The following is a 25,969-nucleotide window of genomic DNA, read 5'->3' as shown; positions in this document are numbered from 1 at the left end:
CAAAGGAGTAAATATAGGACTATAAATGCTTCTGGATCAAGACCACATGTACATTCCTAAAAAGTTTTTAAAAACAACAGATTGAGTAGTTATTTACAAACATTTTTGGTTTTATTTTTCCCTCAACATGCTTTACTTGATGTAAAAACCAAAAAAATAAAACATTTCCAGTCTACTTCATAATTAAGCAAAGCATATTTGATATAATAGGAAAACTGTTTCAGAAGCCCTGAGGATGGCTCCAACAATTTCACTTCAACTGCCCGTTTGCTGCCGCCATATATAGATTTATAACTGGGACTTAAGCAATACTTCTGAAGAGCCAGCAGGCACCTTCAAGGGGTTTGAGATACTTCCTATGTACGGTCTGTCACACATCACAGCAAAACTAGGTCCCTGTCACAAGTGATGTTCTCAATTTCCCTTATAAAACTTCTGTTAAGACAGCACTGCTTGCACTGAAAATGTGCTTTACTTGTTTTTTACAGCAAGATGTCACAGTCAATGTGACTAGGCCGTTAAGGCCCAAGAGTGGGTGAGAGGATCTTTATATAAGCAGGACAGAGAAAGACGATGGAAAATTACATAGCAGGACAGTGTGAGACAGGATCTTTATATGGCAGGCCTGAAGGAGAGCTCTGGCACTACAGAATATGAAATGGGTAATTATATTGCAGGCTGAGAATAGGTCCTTGCACAACCGGGCCTGAGGTCCAGGACATACTCCCCCATCAATCACAAATACCAAAGGCTGGCTATTAACTTCGTGTCATAATCATCTGATAAAGTCCCCTACAAATACCCCATAAGCGAGTGCAACAGCTTTTAACAACCTTTTTATTAAATAAACCCTGTAGACAATCTAATATGAATTGTTCTTTTGTGAGGAGTAATAAGCCCTGTGTAAAGGATGGTGAAGCACCGTTTGAACGCAATCTTTTTTGGTTCAGTACGGGCATTTTGCTTAAACTCATCCAGTCACAGTCTTTAAATAAACACTTTGATGGAACACCGAGACATTTGAAAATGTTCAGTATCTCTTTTGACACGATTGAAAGCAAGTTGGGTTTCCAGAGAATCGCAATGGAGTGTGACTGGCAAAACTACAGCCTCTTTCTGTGAAATAGCAGAAAGGATCAGTCTTTTTCCCCCCAAAGTATTAGAGTAGATCCTTTGGGACTGGAGAAACAGTAATTTGCCCAAAACTCAGGAGTGTGATTAGTGGGGGAGATGAATATTAAGGAAAGAGAAAATCGTGAGGGAGTAGAAAAAAAAACAAAACAAAGAAACAGCAGATGTCCTACAGGAAGGAGAGAGGAACAGGAAGTATAGGGTGAGAGCAGCATTCACTAGCCCAGGGTGATGACATCACAGGAATGTTCCTATGGTAACTGGAGTTGCACTGCCTAAGGTGATGACATCACAGGAGTGTTACTGTGGCAACTAGAGTTACATTGCTGGGTAAGTGGGAGTGCATGGCAGAGAAAAGGAAAGAAGGAGCATTGTGGCTTTACCAGTCCCCTGAAAGATAGAAAGTCGGTTTTGTCATCGTTTACACATCCTGGACTGTCATTGCCGCCGGGGGCCAGTTGTAGGTGTCCAAGGTGAAGGAGTCGTAGTCAGGGCTGTAGACATGGGACAGGACAAAGGCCTCCTTGTCTTTAGGTTCAGGGTACAAGGAGGCGATGCCATTCCTGTAGGCGTGGTCCACCAGCTGGGGGAGGAGAGATGGTCTAAGTGAATATTTTCGGTGTCTCGCGCACACACACGTACATACACACACGTGCGCGCGCACACACACACACACACCCCCACGTGCACACAAACGCTATCCTGGCTGTGAATGTTTCACAATGTACAGGATGCCCAGTAAAACACCAACATCACCAGGTGTATTGCTCTGACCTTAACAGCAATTTTGAAGGACACCTCCCTAATGTTGCTGAGAGGAGGGTACAGTCTCCCTTCCGCTAGGTTCTCCTCGGTCACCATCTCTGCTATTGCCTGAGGAAGGGAGGGAAAGGGAGGGGGAGGGGAAGAGAGGAGGCGAACAAGACACTTGACAGAGGACCTACAATACTGATAATCACATAACACCACTTTGCAAAGTTGCACCTGTATGATGGGCAAGCGCTTATCCTTCTCTTCAAAGTGTAAATAAACCGGAAGTTTCTACTTTGTACGCTTGTATTTCACATTCCATTCCACAGTCCACTGATGCAAGTAATTTTAAGTAATACTACAGTCTCAAACAGACCTTGGTCAAATAATTGTTATATCATTATTATATTTGTTATAATTGTTATATCCCTCATAATTCCCAGATTACTGACAATTTAAAAAGTACTAATCTAATTGAATCTATTTTTTATCAATATTCAGAACAGCATTTCACACGAATGTATATTGGTTTTGGAGGGATCTTGAGGAATACTTGAGGAAGTATTTTAGGCCGGGCTTTTTATTGTATTCAGCCTTGCACATTCACTTGTAATCATTAGCAAGTCATGCAGGTTAAATAAACAGCACTTGGTGAATTGTATCCCAGAACGCAAACAACGTCGCAAGAAATGTAGAGACAGATGTAAATGTAGATCAATGTAAATGTAGAGAGACAGATGTAAATGCAGACAGATGTAGATGCAGAGAGATGGATGGACAGACAGACTGATAGGTGTACTCCATGTGTGGTACCTCGGCTGTGGTGAGGAAGATTTCGTCAGAGATGTGCCGCACTCCGCAGGCGATCACGCCGAGCGCCACGCCCGGAAACACGTAGGCATTGTTGCCCTGGCCGGGGTAGAAGGTGCGCCCATCTGCCAGGGTCACCTTGTCAAAGGGGCTTCCACTCGCAAATATGCCCCGACCCTATGAATGGACACACACACACACACCGAATGTATACACACACACACACGTACACACACGCACTCTCTCACTCATGCACACCTAACATGGTATATTTTGACATGTTCACACCTTCACTGCAACCTTAACTCACTGCGAGGGAGTAAACCTAACCTCAGTGTGCTCTGCACCACATGGATTCGTGTGTTTAAAACAAGACCGATCAGGACGTGCCGTTTTTTGATTAGTGTTAGCGTCTGCGATAGTGTTGGCACTGCCGAAATAGAGCCCTGAAGGGCCGATCTATCAAGGCCCCAAACATTCCCCCCCGCTCTTGCCTTCTAGAAAATGTTATTATAAACTGTTCTGTATCAACTAAGGTGGCAGAAGCAGGCTACTTTTTGCAGTGCCCTAGTTGCCGTGGTTTAGCAGTGTTGTAGTTGCCATGGTCAGTACACCCTGTGACAGTACACCCTGCCCTGGCAGTGGGGGGGGGGGGGGGACGGCCTGGGAAGAGGTTAAAGGTCAGGGTCACCTCGGTCAGCTGGTAGCACTGCTCCGCGGTGCACTCGGCCTTGCTGGTGGGGTTGCTGAGAGCGAAGATGATGGGCCTCTCGTTGAAGGAGGCCATGTCCTTAATGATCTTCTCCGTGAACGCCCCAGTGACGGCCGCCACGCCTGCAGACAACGCGAGAGACGTGAGAACCTCGGAGCGCTCGGTTCCGCCGCGTCCGCGCGGCCTCAGGTGAGGCCCAGGTGAAAGGCGGCTCACCTATGATCGCGGTGGGCTTGATGATCTGCACCACCTCCTCCAGGGTCTTCACGTGAGGGTGCTCATGAGCAAACTCCTCCTTCTCGTGGTTCAGATGACCTCTGCCCTGTGAGTCACTTGGCACAATCAGTCACGACATTCCACAAACCCTCCTCTTCAAAGCCTTGATCCTCTCCCAAAATCTCTCCTACAAGTCTTTACCCCCCCTACTCACTACACACCCTACACTCTGCCTCTCACACCGATACACACCCAACACCCTCAAACACTGATACACTCTACACCCAACCCGACAAACTACACCCTTTCAAACACGCCATCTCCTTCATTCCTTACCTTCTCTTCTACTCACTAAACCGTCCTCCTTTATCCTTCACTCTGATCACCCTCTTACACACAAACACCTTTGTACTGCACATTCCACTTAAAAATCACTTAGTGACACAATAGTGTCACAATAGTGACAACCATTTGTGATAGTTCACAGTCATGTCTGTATTGCCTGATCTCACATTCTCAGTGTGTGTACTCTTCAGCTCAGCCGAAAGGCAGCAGATCACACACACACTGCAGATATCATTATCTACTCATGCTTAATGCCCACAACTGAAACTGAATCTGCATCCAACTCTACTCCCCTGTGTACATCACCCAAACACTGCTGTGGGCTCAGAATGTAACACCGCAGGTCTCCCTGTCCCCCTCTTCTCTCTCTATTCTCCCTCCCTTATCAACCATCTCTCTTCTCCCTCTCTTGTACAAAATAAACCCGTTCACACTCTCTCTTCATTTCTCCTCAGACCCAAAACTCTCTCTCACGTTCCCCGTTTTAGGCCGAGTGACGAACAGAGCCTGTCGGTAAAATAGCTCCGCTTTCATGTGCTGTGGGCATGGTTACCTTGACGATGAGTCCCCTGGAGTCCACCATCCATATCCTTTTTGCAGCCTCATCGTGGGGGATGCCTTCCTTACACATAGCCATGATGAGCAGGTGAGCAATCCCCAAAGCAGCCTGGAATGCCCCCAGTCACATGATCACACATCAGGCCACATGTTAGAACAAGTTTAACCCTCCAAAGTGTTAGACCATAGAGTGTTCTGAACTAGAACATTTCCATGCTGATGTAACAATCACTACTGGTAATGGAATTCTAGAACACTGACGTATGATTTAGAAAAAAAACATTCCAAAAAACCAAAGGGTTCAAAGGGTTCAAAGGGTTCAAAGGGTTAAGTACAGACTTAGGACCATTTCATTTTAAGGCCTCAAAATAAAATAATCTGGCAACCCATTTGTTCACTAAACCACAAATATTGTTTGACATAACTGACAACTTTTTTTTTCATTGTTTTGCTCTTCAGCATGGGTTTTTTAATCAAATCCACACCCTCCCTTGCAAATAAAAAAAAGGGGAAGTTAGGTGAAAGAAACCCATTGACCTATCAAATTTCAAAATGAATAATTTAAAAGATCAAATTGATCACACACCAGTCCCATGATCCATGGACCCCACCCACTCACCTCTCCTGCTCCTTGGAACACAAACTTGTGGTCAGAAAGTTTGTTCTTTGTGACCCTGAGGGCTGCTAGGATACCAGCTACAGCGACAGAGGCCGTGCCTAAGACAGAGAGAGAGAGATCCACATCCACATATTTGTCACAAAAATATTCTTGCTATTGTTTAAAACTGAAGAATCCTCCACATTCTCACTGCTCTTCAGCGTCAGAGGCTAGACACATCCTTTCAAGCAACAGGATTAAAAAAAACAACTTATTTGGCTTCACCAGACTTGCTCACTGATCCACCAGTAGAGGGAACCCTGGTCTTCAGTTAGAGTGAAGTACCAACATGTTCCGAAATGAACAAATTTGGGCATCCGTGATAAAACAAGGGACAAACTTTTCTTCCAAATGCAGAACATTTCCACAATGCAAAAAATAAGCCCCATGTGAATTAACAACATGCCAGTTCCCTTGAGACTAATAAAGTTGATTTGACGCAACAGAAACGGATACACAACATTTCTATAAGACATGAAACCACAGGCCTAATAAAGACGGCAGGAATGACACATAAAAGAGAGCAGAAACATGTGCCGGAACAAACAAGCAGGACAGAAGGGAGACGGCGGAGACGCAAAGCTCGTTTAGCGTGAGAGACGGGGAGATGTACAGGGCGATCGCCGCTCTAATGTTTATGTGCAGAGGTTTCCGTGGTCATGTGAAGAATGCTTACACGGCCACTGTTTATCAGTTCTGTCTGTGGCTGTACGCTGTCCCTCTGGGATGGTCAGCTGGCTGGAAAGGGCCACAGACTGGGGGGACGGAGGGGGGGGGGGGGGCTGGGTTTTTTTGGGGGGGGGGGGGGGGGGGGGGGGGGGGTCTGCTGGCTGGACTGGGGAAGACAGAGGGGAGGTGAGGAGGGGAGGGAAGGGGGGCAAGCGCTTATGCAGTAAAGAACAAAAACCCTGTCCTAGTACAGACAGGACTCCTAATCCATTCCATTCGATTTGAGCACCAGACTCCCAGATTCATCTGATACTGAGAAGCCCAGCTGCTTACAGCCGTGAGGGAAAACTGAGGCATTCTGGAATTGTAAGTGTGTAGGGGGGGGGGGGGGGGCGGGGGGGGGAGAGGGGAGGGATGCAGATGCTGTATGTGCTTTATTACAACTCTTTTTGGTCTCTGCACAGAAGCCATCCATGTGTGTGACTGTATGTGTGTCTGAGAAAGTGTAGGTATCTGACCGTTTGCATGCATGCGAGTGTAGTTACATATGAGACAGGGCTGTATGTCATTGTTTATGATTGTATACTAATGGGCGAGTGAGTGACTGAGTGTGTGCATGCGTGTGTGCGTGTGTGTGTGTGTGAGGATGGGTGAATCAATGGGTGTGCGTGCATTTCGGAGCTGGGGTCAATTCCATTTCAATTCAATCAGTTTAGAAAACAAACTGAAATTCAATAACTAATTAACTGATAAATCACCATAAAGCATTTTTCATTCCAGGAAATGAATTTTAATGAATTTCCTAAATTTGACATGAAGTGGAACTGACCCGTGTGTTTGTGGGTGAGTAGGTAAACATGACTCATAGGCTCTTGCCTACAGCAGAGACAAAGCTAGGAATGCATTATACACACAGACAGGAACCACACCACAGTGCACTCAAACAGAGGCCACCTGTAGCTCTGACCGAGGCAGACCACAGCGCCCGCGTACCTTGGATGTCATCGTTGAAGGTGCAGTAGCGGTTGCGGTACTTGTTGAGGATGCGGAAGGCGTTGCTGTTGGCAAAGTCCTCAAACTGAATCAGACAGTTCATTCCGTACCTGCAGAGTGAGACGAGCCAAACCCACACTCAGTTACAGCCGTAGGTACAAAACTCACTTCACAAATGCAGTAAATGCAGTAAACATAATTATGTATTATGTATATTATACATGCATACTATATATGTATATATATATATTTTTTTTAAATATATATATATATATGCGTACACACAAATTCAACACACACACACACGCGCGCGCTCGCTCACACACACAAACACAGAAAGCCTACCATCTGGCAAGACCTAGGTTGACTGGACTAGAGCACGGGTTGAGCAATAGTGTTCCCACCAAACGCACAGTTGGTTCCCACCCAACTCGATCCAGAAAATCATCTCAATCCGTCTTAACTCCACATTTTGGGCAAGGCTCCCCTCTCCTCTACCCGTTGAGTACACAGTTGAGCCGTTGCCAAGTCAGAGAATACCCTGTGCACGAACCCCCACCACCACTGTGCTGTACACACCGTGCTACTGCAGACCTTTGGGGGACAGGTGCACTTACACACCCCTCTACTGCAGACCTTTGGGGGACAGGTGCACTTACACACCCCTCTACTGCAGACCTTTGGGGGACAGGTGCACTTACACACCCCTCTACTGCAGACCTTTGTGGGACAGGTGTGTTTACACACCCCTCTACTGCAGACCTTTGTGGGACAGGTGCACTTACACACCCCTCTACTGCAGACCTTTGTGGGACAGGTGTGTTTACACACCCCTCTACTGCAGACCTTTGTGGGACAGGTGTGTTTACACTCCCCTCTACTGCAGACCTTCGTGGGACAGGTGTGTTTACACTCCCCTCTACTGCAGACCTTCGTGGGACAGGTGCACTTACACACCCCTCTACTGCAGACCTTTGTGGGACAGGTGCACTTACACACCCCTCTACTGCAGACCTTTGTGGGACAGGTGTGTTTACACACCCCTCTACTGCAGACCTTTGGGGGACAGGTGTGTTTACACACGACAGGTCCACTCTTTCCTGCTCCCTCACAGAAAGGTAAAATGTGCTTTTTCCACTGCCTCCAGTTAGGTAATATTTTCCCCCAAATAAAGGCCTCTTGTGTCAGCTAGGCCACTGGCTCTACGCCCACCAGAACAATGTGACAGGATCAGAGCGTATTCTGACCGACTGCCGACGGGAGAGTGAAAGTGAGGGAGAGACATGAGAGGGAAGGAGATATGAGAGCAAGAGAGAAAAAGAAAACACTGCACGGCCAAATTGTATGTGGACACCTGACATCCAACATATCATCAAAAATTATGAGTAGTAATACAGCGTTGTACCACCCTTTGCTGCCATGTCAACCTCCACTCTTCGGAGAAGGCTTTGTAACTAGATGTTGAAGCATTGCTGCAGGGATTTACTTCCATTCAGCCACAAGAGCATTAGTGAGGTCTGGCACTGATTGGGCGATTAGGACTGGTTCACAGTTGGCTTTCCAGTTCATCCCAGAGGTGTTGGATGGGGTTGAGGTCAGGGGTTTGTGCAGGCCAGTCAAGTTTTCCCACAACAATCTCAACAAAACCATTTCTTATATGGACCTTGGGCCTTCCCCAAACTATATAGTGTATGAGAGAGAGAGTGAGAGAGCAAGAGTGAAAAAGAGACTTGACAGAGGATCTACAATATGATAAATCACAATACACCACTATTCAAAGACACTTCTTTTAACAGAACCCAGGTTCTCTGTTGTTAAATGAACACCTGTAGGGTGAATTGTGATTTTCTTTGTGCTCCATACACTTGGAAGATGCAGGGGCAGCAGTTCAAACCAATATTTCAGATTTATTGGCCAACCACAAGTTGAGCACTCGATCCAGATGTTTATACTCACAGAGGAGCAAAGCCCCACCCATATCAGAACTAGGTCCTATTCTGCAGAAACCACATCCCAAACAGTCTTATTCTCCAGAAACCCACGCATGACAGAATGGAGTCTTATTCTCCAGACACCCACCTATAACAGGATGGAGTCTGATTCTCCAGAACTCTACCCAAAACAGAACACAGTCCTATTCTCCAGGACTCCACCCATGATTATGGAGAATTACAGAGCAGAACAAAGCAACAGTTTCAGAAGGTCATGGGTCCTGTCACCACCTCAGCTCCATCAAAGCACACCGGCCCACATTTCAGACCCATCAGCTTTTTTTCTGCATTCGTCTCCGCTTAACATTCAGCCAAGCGCAAACATATCCACATGTTCGGGTCAGCGAATTTCCAGCGCATTTCCATTGGAATGAACTCAAATGCATGCTTGTCTCTTCAACATTCATCACGCGTACGACTCAGTTTCACGAGCCAGGGAGGCCTGAGAAAGCGGATCTCCTCAAACTATTTAAAACATGACTTGACTGATTTGGGGTGAGGGATTATGTCTGACTTGTCGCTTCTTAAATCAGCAAACATGGCAGGGTTACGGAAAGGCAAACTCACTTGTCAGTGACGGCCTGCATGAACTCGTCGATGAGGTCGTCGTACTCCTTGCCCCGCACGCGCTTGTGCTTCAGCCCAATGTACAGGGGGTCGTCCAGGAGCACCTGGGGTCAGAGGCACAGTGACATCATCACACCGCGACACAACATCAGCACCGCGCGGCAGACGCTCTGTCCCACCGCATCATCGCTCTCAGACACCCAACGGCGCTACTGAGACTTCCTCTGCGCAGAGCGCTCTTCTGACTGCAGATGATCAAACCGCTCCTCCGAGACTGTGCTGTCATTGTTCACAGAATCTTGTAATTATGACCGGGTCATGTCTGGGCCTTGCAGAGAGGTCTTTGTTGTGGGCCTGATCAAAGAGCCAAAAGTGCCCAACTGCTGCAGTAAATATCCCGCTGTGTATTGGGCTTGGTTGCCTAGCACCCTGTACCGGATCACCTAAAGGCCCAGAGCAAATGTACACTATGAGACTTCTGTGACAGATCACTGTTAGGCATGAAGTGAACATACACACACACTATTGCACATATTGATCTTCATGACCATGTGTGCATATTAACATAATGCAGGTACGTTTGTAGCACATTTTGCGTATGCCAAAACCGTTGCACACTTAGACACAATTTCTCGTCCTGATGCCTAACAGCTAAACCTCACTACTAGTCTGTCGATCAAATGCATAGAAAGAAGTATAATTTAGACCAGGCGTGCATCCCTGGCATGCATAACATTCCCTGCAAAATGAAAGAATACTGATCCAGGGCGGCTTTTCTCCCCAAAGGAAACAAATATGAGCACGAAACAGAGAGAAACAGAAAGCCTGCAGTCGGGGTGAACAATTACACTGACCCCAGAACAGCACCCCGCCACAGGAAAGCGATCCTGAGAGAGCCCCCCGTTTCCTAACGAAAGGGGTTCCGGACGCGCCGGACTGATCCCGGGACGCCGCAGCGCACAGCTGCGCAGGCGCGGGATTGGCTCGGGTCCAGAGGGGTCGCCGGGTCACGGCCGCGGAACCGCCGCTCTTTCCCAAGCGTGCCAGACATTCCGGCTGGAGAGCGCTTTACGCTCACCCCCCCGTCATGTAAAAATGAACACAACGGAGACGTGCCCATCCCGTCTCTCCCTCTCCCTTCTGTTTACCCTTCACCCTAACTTTATCTTCCCCTCAGTCTCTCCCTCTCCCTTCTGTTTACCCCTCATCCAAGCTTTCTCTATCTTCCCCTCTTAATCTCTCCTAATCTCTCCCATTTACCCCTCATCCCAGCTTTCTCTATCTTCTCCTCAGTCTCTCCCTCTCCCTTCTGTTTACCCCTCATCCCAGCTGTCTCTGTCTCCCTCTCAAAGTCTCTCTCTCTCAATTCAATAATGCTTCATTGGCATGACATATAATAATAATAATAATAATAATAATAATAATAATAATGCAGTGCACAGGCATTGCGTGTCCGAGTTCAGAGAACAGCTGGACCGGGGAGGGGCCTGACTGACTGGGAGCCTCACAAAATATTAAGACCTAGGATTTTCTGGGCTGGTGGGGTCCAATGCAAGATCTTTTCATGGACTGCCCAAAATCTCTGGTGGCGCCCTGGCCTAAGACTCTCGGTCACGCGGCCTTCATCCAGATGTGCTCTGTGCAAGTGCTCGCAGATCAGCCTGTGAGGGCCTCAGCGCACATCTCCACCCTGGACCCGCGCTGGTGGACTGAGCCAACCGCCATCTTTCTCAGTCACAGGCTGAAAAACCCTCCACTGCAGACAGTTCATAAAGTAGCTCCATGTGTTTCATGTAAAATGACCAAGTACCATGAACAGTGTGTGAAGTACCATCCCCGTATTTACATAATATTAAATTTCATATGCTCATATTGTGGCTGATTTCCATCGGCTTTGTACTTTGGGATCTACTGCACAGTGTTGTGGTCTACTTTGCTCTGCTGTTTGAAGTTGCTATTTGCATTAACATTTGACTCAGCATCTGAAAGCCCTTAACTAGAAACATCAGCTCTTCAAATCAGACTCAGGTTACAGCTCCACTTAAGACCTCAAGCAAAAATAAGTCTTCAAAACAAACACATATAACCATGGAGATGAGGGCCTTTCTTCAAATGTTGGGCCCGGCTGTACCTATGCTGTGGACAGAAGCAGACCTCGGCCTACACCGCACCGTCAGGCCTGGGCTTTTCCTGCCTGGTGACCACTGCTCTGGTACCTGATTGTCGGTGCCCACGTCCAGCAGCACAGGCAGGCACTGCTGGGGTGGTACTCCTCCGCATGCGGTGTAGAGAGCCAGCTTGCCCACTGGGATGCCCATGCCGTAGCTGCCCAGGTCACCCAGTCCAAGGATCCGCTCCCCATCGGTGACCACGATGGCCTAAAAAAGCACGCACATGGTCAGCAGCTGCAGAGTAACAGAGCCAATCAGAGCAGAGCCCCCACTGCAAAGATCTGTACCTTGATGTCCTCCTCCGGCCAGGAGTTCAGCACTGTGGCGATGTGTCCCCTGTCATGAATGGTAATAAAGAGCCCCCTGGAAGAGACGGTCACAAGAGACTCACCATCAGAACAATCACATTATCACAGCCTACAGTCACACCATTAAGGCCAATAGTCCCACCATCAGAACAATCACATTATCACAGCCTACAGTCACACCATTACAGCCAATAATCCCACCATCAGAACAATCACATTATCACAGCCTACAGTCACACCATTACAGCCAATAATCCCACCATCAGAACAATCACATTATCACAGCCTACAGTCACACCATCACAGCCAATAATCCCACCATCAGAACAATCACATTATCACAGCCTACAGTCACACCATTACAGCCAATAATCCCACCATCAGAACAATCACACCGTCACCACCTACAATCACACAGTTGCTGCCTACAATCACCACCGACAGTCATGCCCTCATTGTGCGTGTGTGTTTGTGTGTTTGTGTGTGTGTGTGTGTGTGTGTATACACGTGTGCATGCGAAGCATCTCACCGTGGTCTCCTGAAGGCCAGGCCGTACTGCTGGCAGGCCAGTCCCACAGTGGGGGTGTAAACGATGGGCATGAATTCTTCAATGTCTGAGGTCAGCAGGCGGTAAAAGAGCTTCTCGTTCCTGTCCTGGAGGGTCATGAGCAGGATGTACCTGAGGGGACACACAGGTGAGGCCTACATCACAACCAGATACAGCAACCAAACACTTCAGACACTTCTTACTGCAAAACATTCCAAAATATTTAAGGTTTGGCAGGATGTGGCTTTTCATTGTTCTGTGAGGTAAATCTGAAACCCATGGGTCTGAAACTGAAAGACTATGGGACCAGTGCACTCCTAATAACGGGGTTACAGCTGTGCATTTAGGACAGAAGTGTGGGTGGTGCATGGGTGTTGGAGGCGGGGGGGCGGCGGAGCAGGACCCACTTGTCGAGGGGGTTGCTGCGTATCTCGTAGCTCTTCATGACCCTCAGCACCTGGACGTCCTGCGTGAGGAAGCAGGGGGGCAGCAGGCCGTGGATCCCCAGCTGCTGCCTCTCCTCCAGGGTGAAAGCCATGCCCTGCAGAGGTGCACACACACATTACACCTCCTCTACACCTCCTCTCCGCCTCCCACTCCTCTACTATACTCTCCCCACCTCCCTCTCCTCTACTGTACTCTCTCCGCCTCCCACTCCTCTACCATGCACTCAGAGAAGGCATAGTTTGGCACAGCACAGGATTTACTTTCTGTTAGAACTCAAAAAGTCTAACTCGAGAGCCGATGTTACTGTGTGCTAGTTATGATGGATCAACTGAACCCCCACATCTCAGGTGTATTTATGCATGTTACAGTGATGTGGGCAACCTTTCCTCACAGCACGAAAACAACAAAACATTTAAAATTTTCCATCGTTTAAAATTTCTGGGTCATAAAAAAAAAAAAAAAAAAGGCATGGAAATCCCCTCAAAGTGCAAGGAACCATCTCAAGATTTATTTACACATCCTCTGTCAAAAACGGAGGGAGACAGATGGCTTTCCTCAGCGTGAGAAATCAGATCCATATCTTCAGAGGAGACCGATTTCCCAGCTGTTTTCCACGGACAGTCTGCCAAACGCTAGGTTTCCCTGAGCGGTGAACAAAAGCCCACATAAACATGCGTGTTGCTCATGGTTACGGGACCAGACCCAACCGGATCAGGGTGGACGCGGCACAAAGCCGCCGATGTCTCCGAATGGGAGACCCAGAGACTGCGGACAATGAGCTTGCAGTTGCTGCTAAAATCAAAGTCGGAAAGCTAATCGGAAAAAAAGGCTGTGAGTCACAGCTCTGGCACCGGAGGCTCATTTTTTCCCCCTCCGATGACGTCATCCGCATTGGAATTTTGCTTTGCGGAACACTTCCCAGTGCCCACACGCCCGCCCCCCCCGCCTCCCCGCCCGCCCCCCCGCCTTCCCACCCCCCCCGAACAAACCCTCCTGGCGAGCTTCAGAGGGACCAGGGCTGGGGACATCTGAAGAGAAGAGGGCCTGCATGGAGGAGGGCGAGGCGATCAGCCGAATGCACACGATGGAGAAAAAGTGACCTGACAAAAGGTCGGGTTGCACACTTGGAAACACTGCGTGTGAGAGAGCACTCATTACACTGCAGCGTTGGTCTGTCCCACTGGCTCTGTTGGGTGTGTTCTCCTGTTTGAGTTCTGCAGTTCTGTTCAATCCAGGAACCTATACTGCATGCTTTCCCATGAGTTTGAGTATGCATTACTGGAGTTCTGGGTCCCTCCTAGGGTTTGAGCTGGGCGTGTGCTCATGTGTTTCAGCGCTCATTACTGGAGTTCTGTATTCACTGCTCCCAAACCCTGAGACAGCTCGACACACAGAGATCTCCACCCGCGTGCAGGACCTGCACGGCACCAGAGGGCACTACAGCTGCTACTTCCAGCACTATGCATCCAGTCAGTGAACTGAATTCCTAGGATTAGCCGTGCATTTAATTGGTCTGAATCTATAATGTAAATGTTCCTGTCACCCGCAGGCAAGTCTACCATTTGTCCCCCTTCCCCCCCATGTTCTCAAGAGAACTGTATTTTTTTTGGACTGCCCCCAAGGTATTATGAATTGTATGACTGATAAGTTCCTGTCTCAGCCTCCCAGGGCTCCAGTGACGTGGGGGGGGAGGGGGGGTGGGGTCATGTGAACCACACAGCTGAGCTGCCCCCCCCCCCCCCAGCATCACTGCAAGTCACAATGACCTTTGACCCCACACCCTGTTAAAGGAAGAGGTATACACAAAGGTGTCGGAGTGGTTAATCATCGGGAAAGCATTTCATGGAGGGGGGTGGGGGGGGGGGGGGTTCACAAGATCAGGACATTAATTTAATTCAGTCTTGGCAGATCATCAGTTAAAAAATAAATAAAAAAACCGATCTCTAGGCCAACGATTAAAAATAAACACCGGTCCAGTCTTAAGACTCATTTACGAGGAGCGACATGAATAAACAGGGTTACGTGACACAGACCCCAGCCCTCAGCATCTGACCCCAGGCTCCGAGGGGGAGAAGGCTGTCCCTCAACTACGCTGAAATTTACAGTTTTTACAGTTTAGTCATCTCTCCAGCTGCTTTCAGCCAAAAGCCTCTTGCAAAAGAGCATTTTGCATGGAAGGCAAACTCCACCAAAGAGCTGGGGACGAGCAATTGTTACAGTCGCATAAATGCCGCTGTCAGGGTGTACTGTACGTCACTCCACACACGGTTCAGAAGTTTTTTTTGTATTTTTTGCTTGTACTTCAATGTGCCGTTGGTGTGGTTTGGGCTCTCTCCTGGCTTCATTAACATGGAAATCAGGTCATGTTCATGAGGGACGGAACTGCTCCTCGTTCACAGAGATATTGAGTTACCCGCCCATCACGAGGCTCAAGCCTGTGCCAGTCTCTCTCCATAAACATCGTCTGCCGCGATGGGGACTGGAAGACCGAAGCCGGCCTGTGTGTGCAGGGCAGGCGGAGAGGACCACGCAGACATGAGCAATCCATCGTACGAGCACACCGATCGTGCTCGACGTGGCACACGGTGCCGGGTGTGGCAGCCGAGCTTGGTTGGCAAGGGGCAGAGGGCGGGGGAGGACACAAAGAACTGGGCTGAATCCAGGGGTGAGCAACTAAAAATCTAAACAAAGATAAACAAAAGCACAAACCAAACAAAAAAAAAAAATACTAATGGAAAATTACTGAGTGCTGAACGCAGCAACGGACTAAAATGACCCACACAGGACTGGGCCTCATGATAAATCATCCTCAGGTGTGTATACCTGCCAATGAGGCCGCTATTACCCTATCCTCACCTCAGGCTGAGAGAGGCAACAAGACCAACAAACAGGGACCAAATAGGCCCTCTTTCACCCCTTGCACGAGTAATCCATTTAAACCTGTCAGGAGATGGTCTGGAAACTACGTATAGTGCACAAACACACACACACACACACACAGCGCTAACAGACAGACAAGCAGGCACACACACAAACACACACAAACACACAGCGCTAACAGACAGACAAGCAGGCACCCACACACATGCATGCACACACACAGTAACAAAAGTTCTTATGTGTGCAGTAAGAGGTGTTGGGGAGACAGTTATGCTCTGTAGGAGGGTATGAGCAACATATAGCACAGGCAGTGTTCAAAATAAACAATTACGGGTAATTTGGTAATCTACACTATTCTGAAAAGTACCAAGTAGGCATTCGAAGTGGGCAAAGCTTACTAAAGACTGGGCAGGATGGTGCTGGGTAGGATTTGCAGGGCATTTGAGGACATACAACAATAGTTTCGACTGAATGAAGTTGATTGAGGATATGCAAATACGGCACCCCAAGTCATCCTGCACGAGGGTGTCTGCTGAAGAAAAAAAAACACTACCAGTCTCTGTTTGTGCATGGGGTAAACTCAGTGCACGAAAGAGCTGCTGGTTCTGTTCATTATGGAGTGAGGGGCTGACTGGTCACCCAGGTTACATGCAATCACTGTTTTCAACAGGGAGCCTAAACCTCTATCAAAGCCACTATCAAAGAGCCATTGTACTCTTTACACACACACAAGCCCACACACACACACGAGCACGCTCGCACACACAAAAAGAGAAATAAAAAACACACCGTCCCTCACGTGCGTCTTTGGAAAGTGTGACCTGTGGCTTTTAAAAAAAAGTCCAGGCAACACCCAGTAATCAGTTCCACACAATCGGAGGAAGAAACAAGACCGTTTCCCCCGCAGGAAAAAAAAAAAATTTAATTTAGAGTATATGCGTTTGAAATCAGCGGGAAACCCCCCCATGCTCGGTCCAGAGTGTTTCCCCTGGAAAACACACGAGGCCTCGGCAGGCCTGAGCGCACACACACGGCACTTCCTGCGGTGAGCTCACAGAGCGCGCCGGTCCTCTCGGTCAGCAAGGGTCAGAGACAGGACGGTGACACAGAATCCGGGTTGGCGTGAGGCGGTGTGTGAGGGGGAGGGGGGGTCAAGGCCCAAGCTCATGGTCCCAGTTCGGACAGCCTAGCATGTGAACCTGTGACCCAGCCAAAAACAGAAGGTACCAAGCCCGCGACAGAGCACCAGCACGGAAAATAACACGCAAAACAAACCGCTCCCTTCTCAGCGCCAAATCAAGGGGCCTCATGCAGCTTAACAGCATGACAATGACCCTGAACCCTAACACTAACCCTAACCCTAACACTGACACAGAAATAATCAAAAAAATAATAATACATGACAAAAATATTTACTTAAATGAATATACATGTATGGTGAAAACTACAAATAATGATAAAATGATGGGAAGCCTGATATTGGAGCATATAAATATGTGTAGAGTGGCACAGCATTAGAGCATAATCATGATCTGCAGTGTTATATTTCATCAAAACAGTCCCCTGCAAGAAAAGGACACCAGTCATTAAGTGTGGCATGGCGTAAACAAATCCGTGATGCACAGACATGGGCAGTGTTCACATGTACTTGTTTATTCAAAAACAAACAGAACCTGAGTGGACATAGACCAGACCAGGGGCCTTAAGCTCCAGTCCAGTCCTGGAGGGCTGGAGGGCTGCAGTGTCTGCAGGTTTTCTCTGCCTCCCCATTCAGTCAACAGGCAACCAAACAGCCTTGGAAACAAGGTGCGTGGACTCCAGCCAATCAATGACTTCAGTCCGGACACACACCGAAAGCCAACAGACACTGAAGCCGCTAGAGAACCCTGCTCTAGACAAAAGAAAAAATAATTTAAACAAGTCCTTTGTGACGGTGTACAGAGTCAGTATATCCCAAAATATCCACGTCCAAGTCGCTGATTACTAACAGCCCACCTGTAGGAGTGGCGGGTATGTTTCACAGAGTTCAGAACGTTCCCTGACAGAGCACAGTGTGCAGTTTCACAGCCATCAATCTCAGCCTGGCTGCAATGTTGATATCGGAATGGAATTAACCTTCTCTCTACCGGTCAGTTTCACTGACCGACACCGACTCAGGTGTCCAGCCATTCTCAATCGACAATGACATTAGTAGCACCCAGGTGACCAATCTACGGAGCAGAAGTTCTCAAAGGTGCCCTACAATGTCTATATAATAAAAAGAGTCCAGTCCCATGTCCGTAGGTCCCGTGCTAAGTTTTAATAAACTTGTTTTCTTCCACAAGGGGAGCAAACCATTTGACAGAAATGGGGGAGGAGTGATCCTGAAAAAGCCAGAGTGGTATGTAATGGATCTGTGGTACAGCCCACAGAAGTATGCACTCTGGTACACTGTCAGAGTTTCTATTTCTACATGCAGGCCTCAGTCACCAGGACAGATGGTATTCTACATCTGCAGCCAACAAAATAAAAGTAAAAGCATGTGTTGACCCAGGCTACATGTATAAGCTCAACGGGCCAGTTTCCACTTTCAATAACTGATTATTGCGTGTATGTGTGTGTGTGTTGATAATGGCTAACTTCACAAGCATGTGCACACCTGCATTAACACACACGCACAAATAACCTCACATGTATCTACACACCCACAAAACACATTCATGGACAGTTGGACACATGCACGCACACATGCACACACACACAAGAATAACTTCACATGTATGTGCACACCTGCAAACACACACAGGGACACGTGCACGCACACATTCAAACATGTGCATGCACACACACACATGCATGCTTAGACATACACACACACACATACATGTACACACGCACAGACATGCACGCATGCGCATGCATGCTCACATGCACGCACGCACAGATGCACATGTGCACACACACCTTTTGGCATTTCATTGGCCCTCGTTCTAATTTGTGCTTGATCTAGTGCTGAGGCATGCATGCCTCTCAGGATGGTCGATGATAAATGAATCATCGCAGTGTTGAAATCTCCCCCACAGTGACTAAAACATCCCCAAACACTGGGAGGACCCCCATCCCGCTCAGGATGCCGGGGCAAGCCCTGAGCTGTGCAGCTGTGTCTCCCCCCCCCCCCCAACCCCCCCACCCCCCCAGAAATGAGACTCTTCATCTTACATCTCTCACTTCTCAAAGGTTTTCAAAAGAAAAAAGAGGACGCGGCAACTGTGGGAAACAATGCTGCTTCTCAATTTCCATTTGATTTTATAGAACAGGTTCTCTTAAACTCAAACATCTTCGTTCCATATAGGCCTATTATTTAACAAGAACCACATATTTCTCAGACCCTCTGGCTCAAAAATGTCCTCAGGCTGGACATTCTCCAAGTTCTTGATCAATTTCCATGGCAATTCCGTCTGTACTTTTAACAGAGCATCTGTAATTCAGCACTCATCTCCCAGAACGCAGTTTCTCTGACAAGGATTTTGCAATGCGAATGTTTTGGAGTTTCAGTGCAAAAGAACATATAAAATTATCTTCATTCCTTCCTTCCTTAATGGCCCCTTGCCAAGTTCACAAGATGATTTATTAGCATGTCTTCACCAAGCACAGAATTGTCAAAGGATTATTTCTCATGACAAATCACTAATAAAATAGCACCCCCACTTGTAACTTGCTAGCATTCACCACCAGTCCACAGAAGCGCCAATATTAAATGTCCCTATTTAATAAGCTCATTGGTTTGATGATAAAAAAATGTTTGGTCACATTGGCCTCTGGCCGATGGTTTGCTAGCATATGCTGGCTAGCATTTTTCTCCACCTCAAGAGTTAATCCTGCTTTTTTTTTTTTAAAACCCATTTTATTTTAGCTCCTGAGTTCCGCCCTCAGTTGCAGTTCCTCTATTTGCCTGAAAGGCCGCCAGATTTCTGAGTTACCCCAGCGTGAGTCGGCTGCATTCTCTTACCCCACTGTATTACCCCAGTGCATTCCCTCAAACTACAGCTCCGCTTTACGCCGATACCTCCCAGGTTTTCCAGAGAAACCACACCGACCGCAGCTCTCGGTTTACACACAAATAAACGCGTTTACAGTACCAAATACAGTGACTGTGGGAATGGGCCATTGGCTCTAAATGGCTCGCTCTGCAGAACATAATCTTCAGCTCATGATAAAAAAAACGCTCTCCTCTTAACTCAAAATGCCTCGTTGCACAGAATCTATTCTTCAGCCCCTAATAAAAATCTCCTCTGCCCAGCATAGATATTTATACGAACTCTTTCTGAGGAAGTTCATCGTTTTTCCCCTAAAAGAGTTTCACAGCAAACTATGATTTGTGTCTCTCGCTTTCTCCCGTACGCATTGAATCAGCATTACTCAATCTGCTGGTTCAGCAGCCTCCACCCTGGACACACTCGCGAGCAAAACAGACACATCCTGAAAAGCCAAGCTGCACAAAAAGGAGTTCACCTGGGTCTCTTACAGCACCTAGGCAGCGAGGGACCGCCAAGCTGTATCAAGGAATAAAAGGCTCTCAAAAGGTCAATTCAACCTGAACCTGTCCTGTTTTTCTGAAAATTCACACACGCAAAGCAGCAGGCTTCCTGCAGCTTCTCGACACAAAAGGAGCGCTTTGATAACATTCTAATTAGATCCATCTGTCAGCAGTGGCACCGGCTCTTCTGAAACACAGCTCCATGCTAAGACATGACAGTGAGTGAGCTGCACTGAGCACAACAAATCACCACATCAGGAATTTACAACATGCTGCTGACATCACTGGGGGGAGGCGTGCTGTGGTGGTCATTACATGCCAGATCTCCCCTCTCATTCGCTGGAGGAACAGGCAAGGTGAATGCTGATCCAGGTGGCCGTTGGGCCTGCGTTAGCCATTCACAACATTTGACTGATGTTAACCTGAGACAAATTAGAGGAGTTTTATGTAAATGAGCACCAGGGAATATGCTGGGAGTTTGAGATTATAAACAGGCACAGGAAGAAGGCACTTGGACAGTAATTACTTGTGTGGAAACCACTCTCATAATTAAACAGCACAATGACTAAATAATCATCCAACCATTTTCTATACCCGTTTATTCCTGGTCAGGGTCCTGGGATGGTGCTGGAGCCTATCCCAGCATGCACTGGGCAAAAGGCAGGGATACACCCTGGACAGGTCGCCAGTCCATCACAGGTCACAAACACCATTCATTCACACACTCAGACCGAGGGGCAATTTAGACTCTCTAATCAGCCTAACCTGCATGTCTTTAGACTGTGGGGGGAAACCGGAGTACACGGGGAGAACATGCAATGGACCTTCTTGCTGTGAGGCAACAGAGCCACCCTATAAATAATCACATCACACAATGTCCCACAATATGTGCAGAAAAACAACCCAACAAAAGGTTAAAACTTGATCTTTTGATTTGAGCATTGGTGTTCAAGATAACCGAAAAATGAAGGCCATTCTTCTCTTCGTACGTGGAAGCAGATGAGAACATTTGGCTTTTTACACCTGGCATTAATACCAGCGGTCCCTAGCGATGAAGCTAATCTAATTTATGATGCCCCTGCAGTCAAGCAGATGAACAATCAACCTTTCAGCTGAAGCACTGTTTGCATTTCAGCCTGGCTGATTATTAACTGTATTATAAAACGGGGACAGGGCATCATCTCACATTGATGTTAACTGTAATATAATTAGATATCATCTCATTGTTATAGGCTTAATAGCTAACTCCCAGTTTGCAAACAACAGCTTCCAAATTAAATTCACCTCACAAATTCTATCTGCTCATTTAATCCCCCTGGACAGGTGTTAAAATGAGGAAGCCCCTTCACTCTAGATGTGTCCTGTTTTCCATCTTTATTCATCTACTTTAGACACCCAACCTTGACCCAGAAGTCCTGTCACTTACAGGCAATTCCTACCATAATTCCGACCAGATCCTACCTTCTTCACAGAATTCCTGAAAAAGATTCCAACACATCTTTGACTGCAGTAGCACCCAAATTCTAAAAATCAGTATAAAATGTCAGCACATCTAAAACAACAATTAACAAGGATAAAATTATTTATGACAGCCTGTCGGCTCAAGACCCAACACCTCCGCTAACCCCTCATTTCTTCAAATGTGACTGCACTTTCACGGATCAATAAATATTATTAAGACTGAATGTCTCCATCTGGATGATCTCACTTTTTAACCTACAAATGTGTGATTAGACTGTTCTTAACAGAACATTCTAATGCTGATGTAACAGTCACTATTGGTAACTAAAGCAACGGAGTTCTAGAACACTGACATAATGAATTTTGGGGGGGAAAAAAACGAAAAACCTGGCTCTCCAAAGGGTTAAAAGTCTTTTTTTTTTACTTAAAAAAGTGAATGAAGAAAGTCACCTTGGGATTTTATGGACCGGAGACAAGCGCTGGCAGCTGTAGGGCTGCTGAAGGATCAGTGCAGTGGGGCCCCATATTGTTTAACGCACGTTATACCTCAGTGGTTCCCAGTCTGGTTCCTGGAATCTACAGTCATGAAGGTTTCCACTCCAACCCTAACAAAGAACACCTCATTCAATAGTTCAATATCTAGTTGAGTTGCAAATTAGTACAATCAGGAATGCCAAACTAGGGATGAAATGAGAACCGAAAGGACAGCAGATCTCCAGGAACAATGCTGGTAACTACTGTTACACCTGCATTGCTCACTCAGATCATTAATAGGGGTAACATCCTTTGTCGCAAACCACGCACAGTCGGTCTCTGGCCACCCAGTACTCTAATCCTAGTCTGGGAGCGCATGGATAAGGCACTGCTTTTTTTTTTTTTCAGGGTAAAAGCAAAAGAAAAAAAAGAAAAAAGCAGGTGCTATGCACATAGGTACTTTGCATGTCTGAGGAGGCCGAGGAGGCGTGTCCACGCTGGACCAATCAGCACCGCGAGGCGGACTACTCCTCCCACCGTGTCAGGGTCCCGCCTTGGACGGCCGCCAGGTCCCTCACTCATCTCTGACAGTCATATGGAAAGCATGTGGGACTGATCCCTTTACACAACCGGGCTACGGGTCGCTACAGCCCCACCTGATAGGGGGAATGTCACCCCAAGTCACTCTCTCTCTCTCTCGCCCAGGCTAACTACCGCTACGTTCAGCAGGAGTCCGACCCAGACCTTGCATTGAATAGACAATGCTACTTGATGCTGAAAATACCACAGCTGAGATCATACTAAACGCATGACCATTCTAAGAATATTTTTACTGTTTCATACAGTAGGTCTGTTTGTAGCTATAACCAGAAAGGTACAATGGTGACCCAAGGCTTACAACACACCTTATAAATTAAATAATAGTCCTAGTGCATTTACCAACAACCCCTGCAGTAGACTGTAGATAACAATGCTTCCTCTCTGCCACACTATGTTCTCCCCATTTCTTGTGTAACTTGTTTAAATGCAGTGTGTTACTATCATCTAATCTGTAATACATGCTATGCACATTTTACTGTTGCAAGGTACAACACCATGACACTGTAAAATACTTCAGGAATAAAACCTGGACAAATCTGGACCAATGATGGACCATACCATTCTGAAATGATCTGGGGGGGGGGTGGGGGGTTTATAATGACCTGCCAGACTGGGAGGAACCATTATAATCATCACTTTATCAGTAAGCTGAACTCCTCTACGGAGAGGGATGCTTCACATTAGAAGACTTTGTTTTAATGTTAAATATATTCAAGGCTCATCTCCCACATTTAAAAATATCTATAAAAAATTCTCTCAGCATCACTTTAAATGGCACACGCATAGCTTCTTTTAAATTTGTGCAACATTTCAACCCAAGCAATTGAATGTAAGCTGTGCACATTGCTCTGGGTAAGTCAGTGCCTTATCTGCAGGACCTTTGTTACATTCTATAATAAAACAATTAAACCTTAGACAACACGTAGACACCAAAAGCTGCCTTCTAGCAAAATGAACATTATTGTTCTTATTTTTACTTTTCTTTTTATTGTATGGGGCAGGGAAGACAGATGAGGCGAGTTATAAGACCATGACAAAGAGAAAACCAGCATTGCAAATGGGGTACATATGACAACCTTGTGCTGGTGTACCTGCTCATACACTCACATACATTCATTTTTCTATAAGAATTAAACTTAGGCAAGCAATCATTTAATAATAGAGGGGAGTCACCCAAGTACTAATTTCGCAGAACTGGAAATGTAGGGCGTGTGTGTATGTGTAGTATCAGAGTTGCACTTACCTTGTTCAAGTGCGGGTTCCTAGTGATGTCATAGCCACGCTTCTTGGTGCTGACGCTGTTCTTGCTTTTGGAGTGCCCGGTCCCGGAGTGACAAACCCTCACTCCTCCGAGACATGCTCTGCCGGTCGAGCAGGCTGCAGGGTGACCCGCATGACCGGAAAGCATTTTCACGACGCAGTTACTGGCGTTTCTGCACAGTGCAAGCACGCTTTTTCTCGGTAGTGTATTCATGTTTCCTGCGAGAGAGCAAGTATGGGATAAAGCATCATTTTGGGTCCAGACGAGTCGGGTAGAGCCGTAAACTAGCCAATGTCATCACCACTCAAAGCATCAAAGCAAATAAAGCAGGTGACCTTACGTTTTATTCATTAGTGCTACCTACGTATATTTAAGTTTAAGAAGTTTTGCCCGGTAAATAGTAGCTAGCGTTAGCTACCAAAGGCCTTAGTAGCTTTGCGAAGCAACAACAGGTGTTGTACGTAAACAGACAAATGACGCTAAACCATACAACACAGCTGTTTTTCGGCATTTAAAATGATTGCCCTATCAGCAGGCACACGCATTATAATAGACTGTTATATATTCAAATGTAAGGCACAAAAGAACAAAGGCTTCAGAGTCTGCTGAAGCGGCGTAAACGCGCGTTTTATTAATATCATCGAAGTTAGCCTACGCAGATACCTTGATAAGATGCGCTCCTCGGCGTCTGCCACCAGACGGTTTGCACTCTTGGTACCTACCTGTCTGTCCCTAGAGGCTTTATCACTGGACGTTGCCGTAATCTTCCGAAACAGCTGATCCAGGCTCGTTTCGCTGTTTGACATTGACACATTCACTTCCCACAGGCTCCTCCCGTAGACCCGCCTTTTGCCTACAATCTGCCAATGAGACGGCGAATCCAGTGGGCCTGACCAGCGCTCGGGCGCCAAATAAAAAGCAAGCGTATTTGTCTCTTCTGGTCTCCCCCTTTGTTTAGATCTCGGGGTTACCGGAAGAGAAAGGGAAGGGTGTTTCCTTTTTCATCATCACGTTCAAGTCCACGTCGACAGCTGAGCGCGTCGGCGCTGTCACTCATGTCCCTTGGGATGCCACACTGGTTACATACGTATACACATGTAAACAAAATGCTTATATATATATATATATATGTGTGTGTGTGTGTGTGGTGCCATAATAAAGCTTATTGTGCTGAAATTTTATAAACAAAAAGAAAACATAGAACAACCTACAACACATACGTATTTTGCAACACATGCAAAGTTATGTTTCTTCCTACAATGAAGGTTACTCCTTCATATAGCTGTAAACATGAACGTCGACTATAAACACAGAGATACATTACAAAAACACCAGTGTGTCATACATAACAACAGACTGTCAGTGGCCATAGGGTAACCAATGAGTGTCAGGGAACAAAACTCTATATCAATGGAAAAACAGATTAACTAGATTAGGAATGTTGTGCTTAGTCAAATAATTACTAGAGTTCTTACAGCAGGTACATGCAGCCAGGAAAATTCACAACACAAAGAAAACACTATCTGCACACTGCAAAAAATACAGTGTTTGATATCTACTGCTGATAATTTCTTGGAATGGACAAATTTAACCCTTCAAGGTGTAAGATCACAAATGTGACTGGACATTCTAATGCTGATGTAAAAATCACTACTGGTAATTGAATGCAATGGAGCCCAAGAACACTGACTTATTATAAAAATAAATTTAAAAGTTCCCCAAAAAACACAACTCTTCAAAGGGTTAAACATGATCAGTTGCGGTGCAGTAATTATACTAGAGCACCCGGGGTGTGACTGTGCCCATTATCTTCCAGACAGATCCACCCATGTGATTCATTTTTAGGAATTTAGCACACAATACACAGCCCACATTATTTTATATACAGTACGTTAATACAGCTC

General features: G+C 46.7%; 1 protein-coding gene across 2 annotated transcripts; it reads right to left on the bottom strand.

Annotated features, from left to right (window-relative positions):
• Positions 1–89: 89 nt before the first annotated feature.
• Positions 90–25,019, bottom strand: LOC118214205 (NADP-dependent malic enzyme-like). 2 transcript variants are annotated; one of them, XM_035393919.1, is made up of 15 exons: positions 24,729–25,019; positions 24,048–24,283; positions 12,834–12,967; positions 12,409–12,558; positions 11,859–11,934; positions 11,617–11,778; positions 9,401–9,504; positions 6,843–6,952; positions 5,142–5,239; positions 4,518–4,631; positions 3,620–3,725; positions 3,383–3,525; positions 2,695–2,868; positions 1,906–2,004; positions 90–1,714 (listed from the first exon to the last, which is right to left on the bottom strand). In XM_035393919.1, the coding sequence occupies exons 2-15, from the start codon at positions 24,276–24,278 to the stop codon at positions 1,553–1,555; spliced, it is 1,863 nt and encodes a 620-aa protein (XP_035249810.1). In that variant the 5' UTR covers positions 24,279–24,283; positions 24,729–25,019; the 3' UTR covers positions 90–1,552. The 2 variants fall into 2 exon arrangements, with proteins under 2 accessions (XP_035249810.1, XP_035249811.1); XM_035393920.1 differs by having other exon boundaries at positions 24,788–25,019.
• Positions 25,020–25,969: the final 950 nt, after the last annotated feature.

Source organism: Anguilla anguilla, chromosome 15, assembly GCF_013347855.1.
Source record: "Anguilla anguilla isolate fAngAng1 chromosome 15, fAngAng1.pri, whole genome shotgun sequence".
Classification (NCBI taxonomy): Eukaryota; Metazoa; Chordata; class Actinopteri; order Anguilliformes; family Anguillidae; genus Anguilla; species Anguilla anguilla.
The sequence above is the reverse complement of the archived record's forward strand: the minus strand, read 5'-3'. Positions and strand labels throughout refer to the sequence as shown.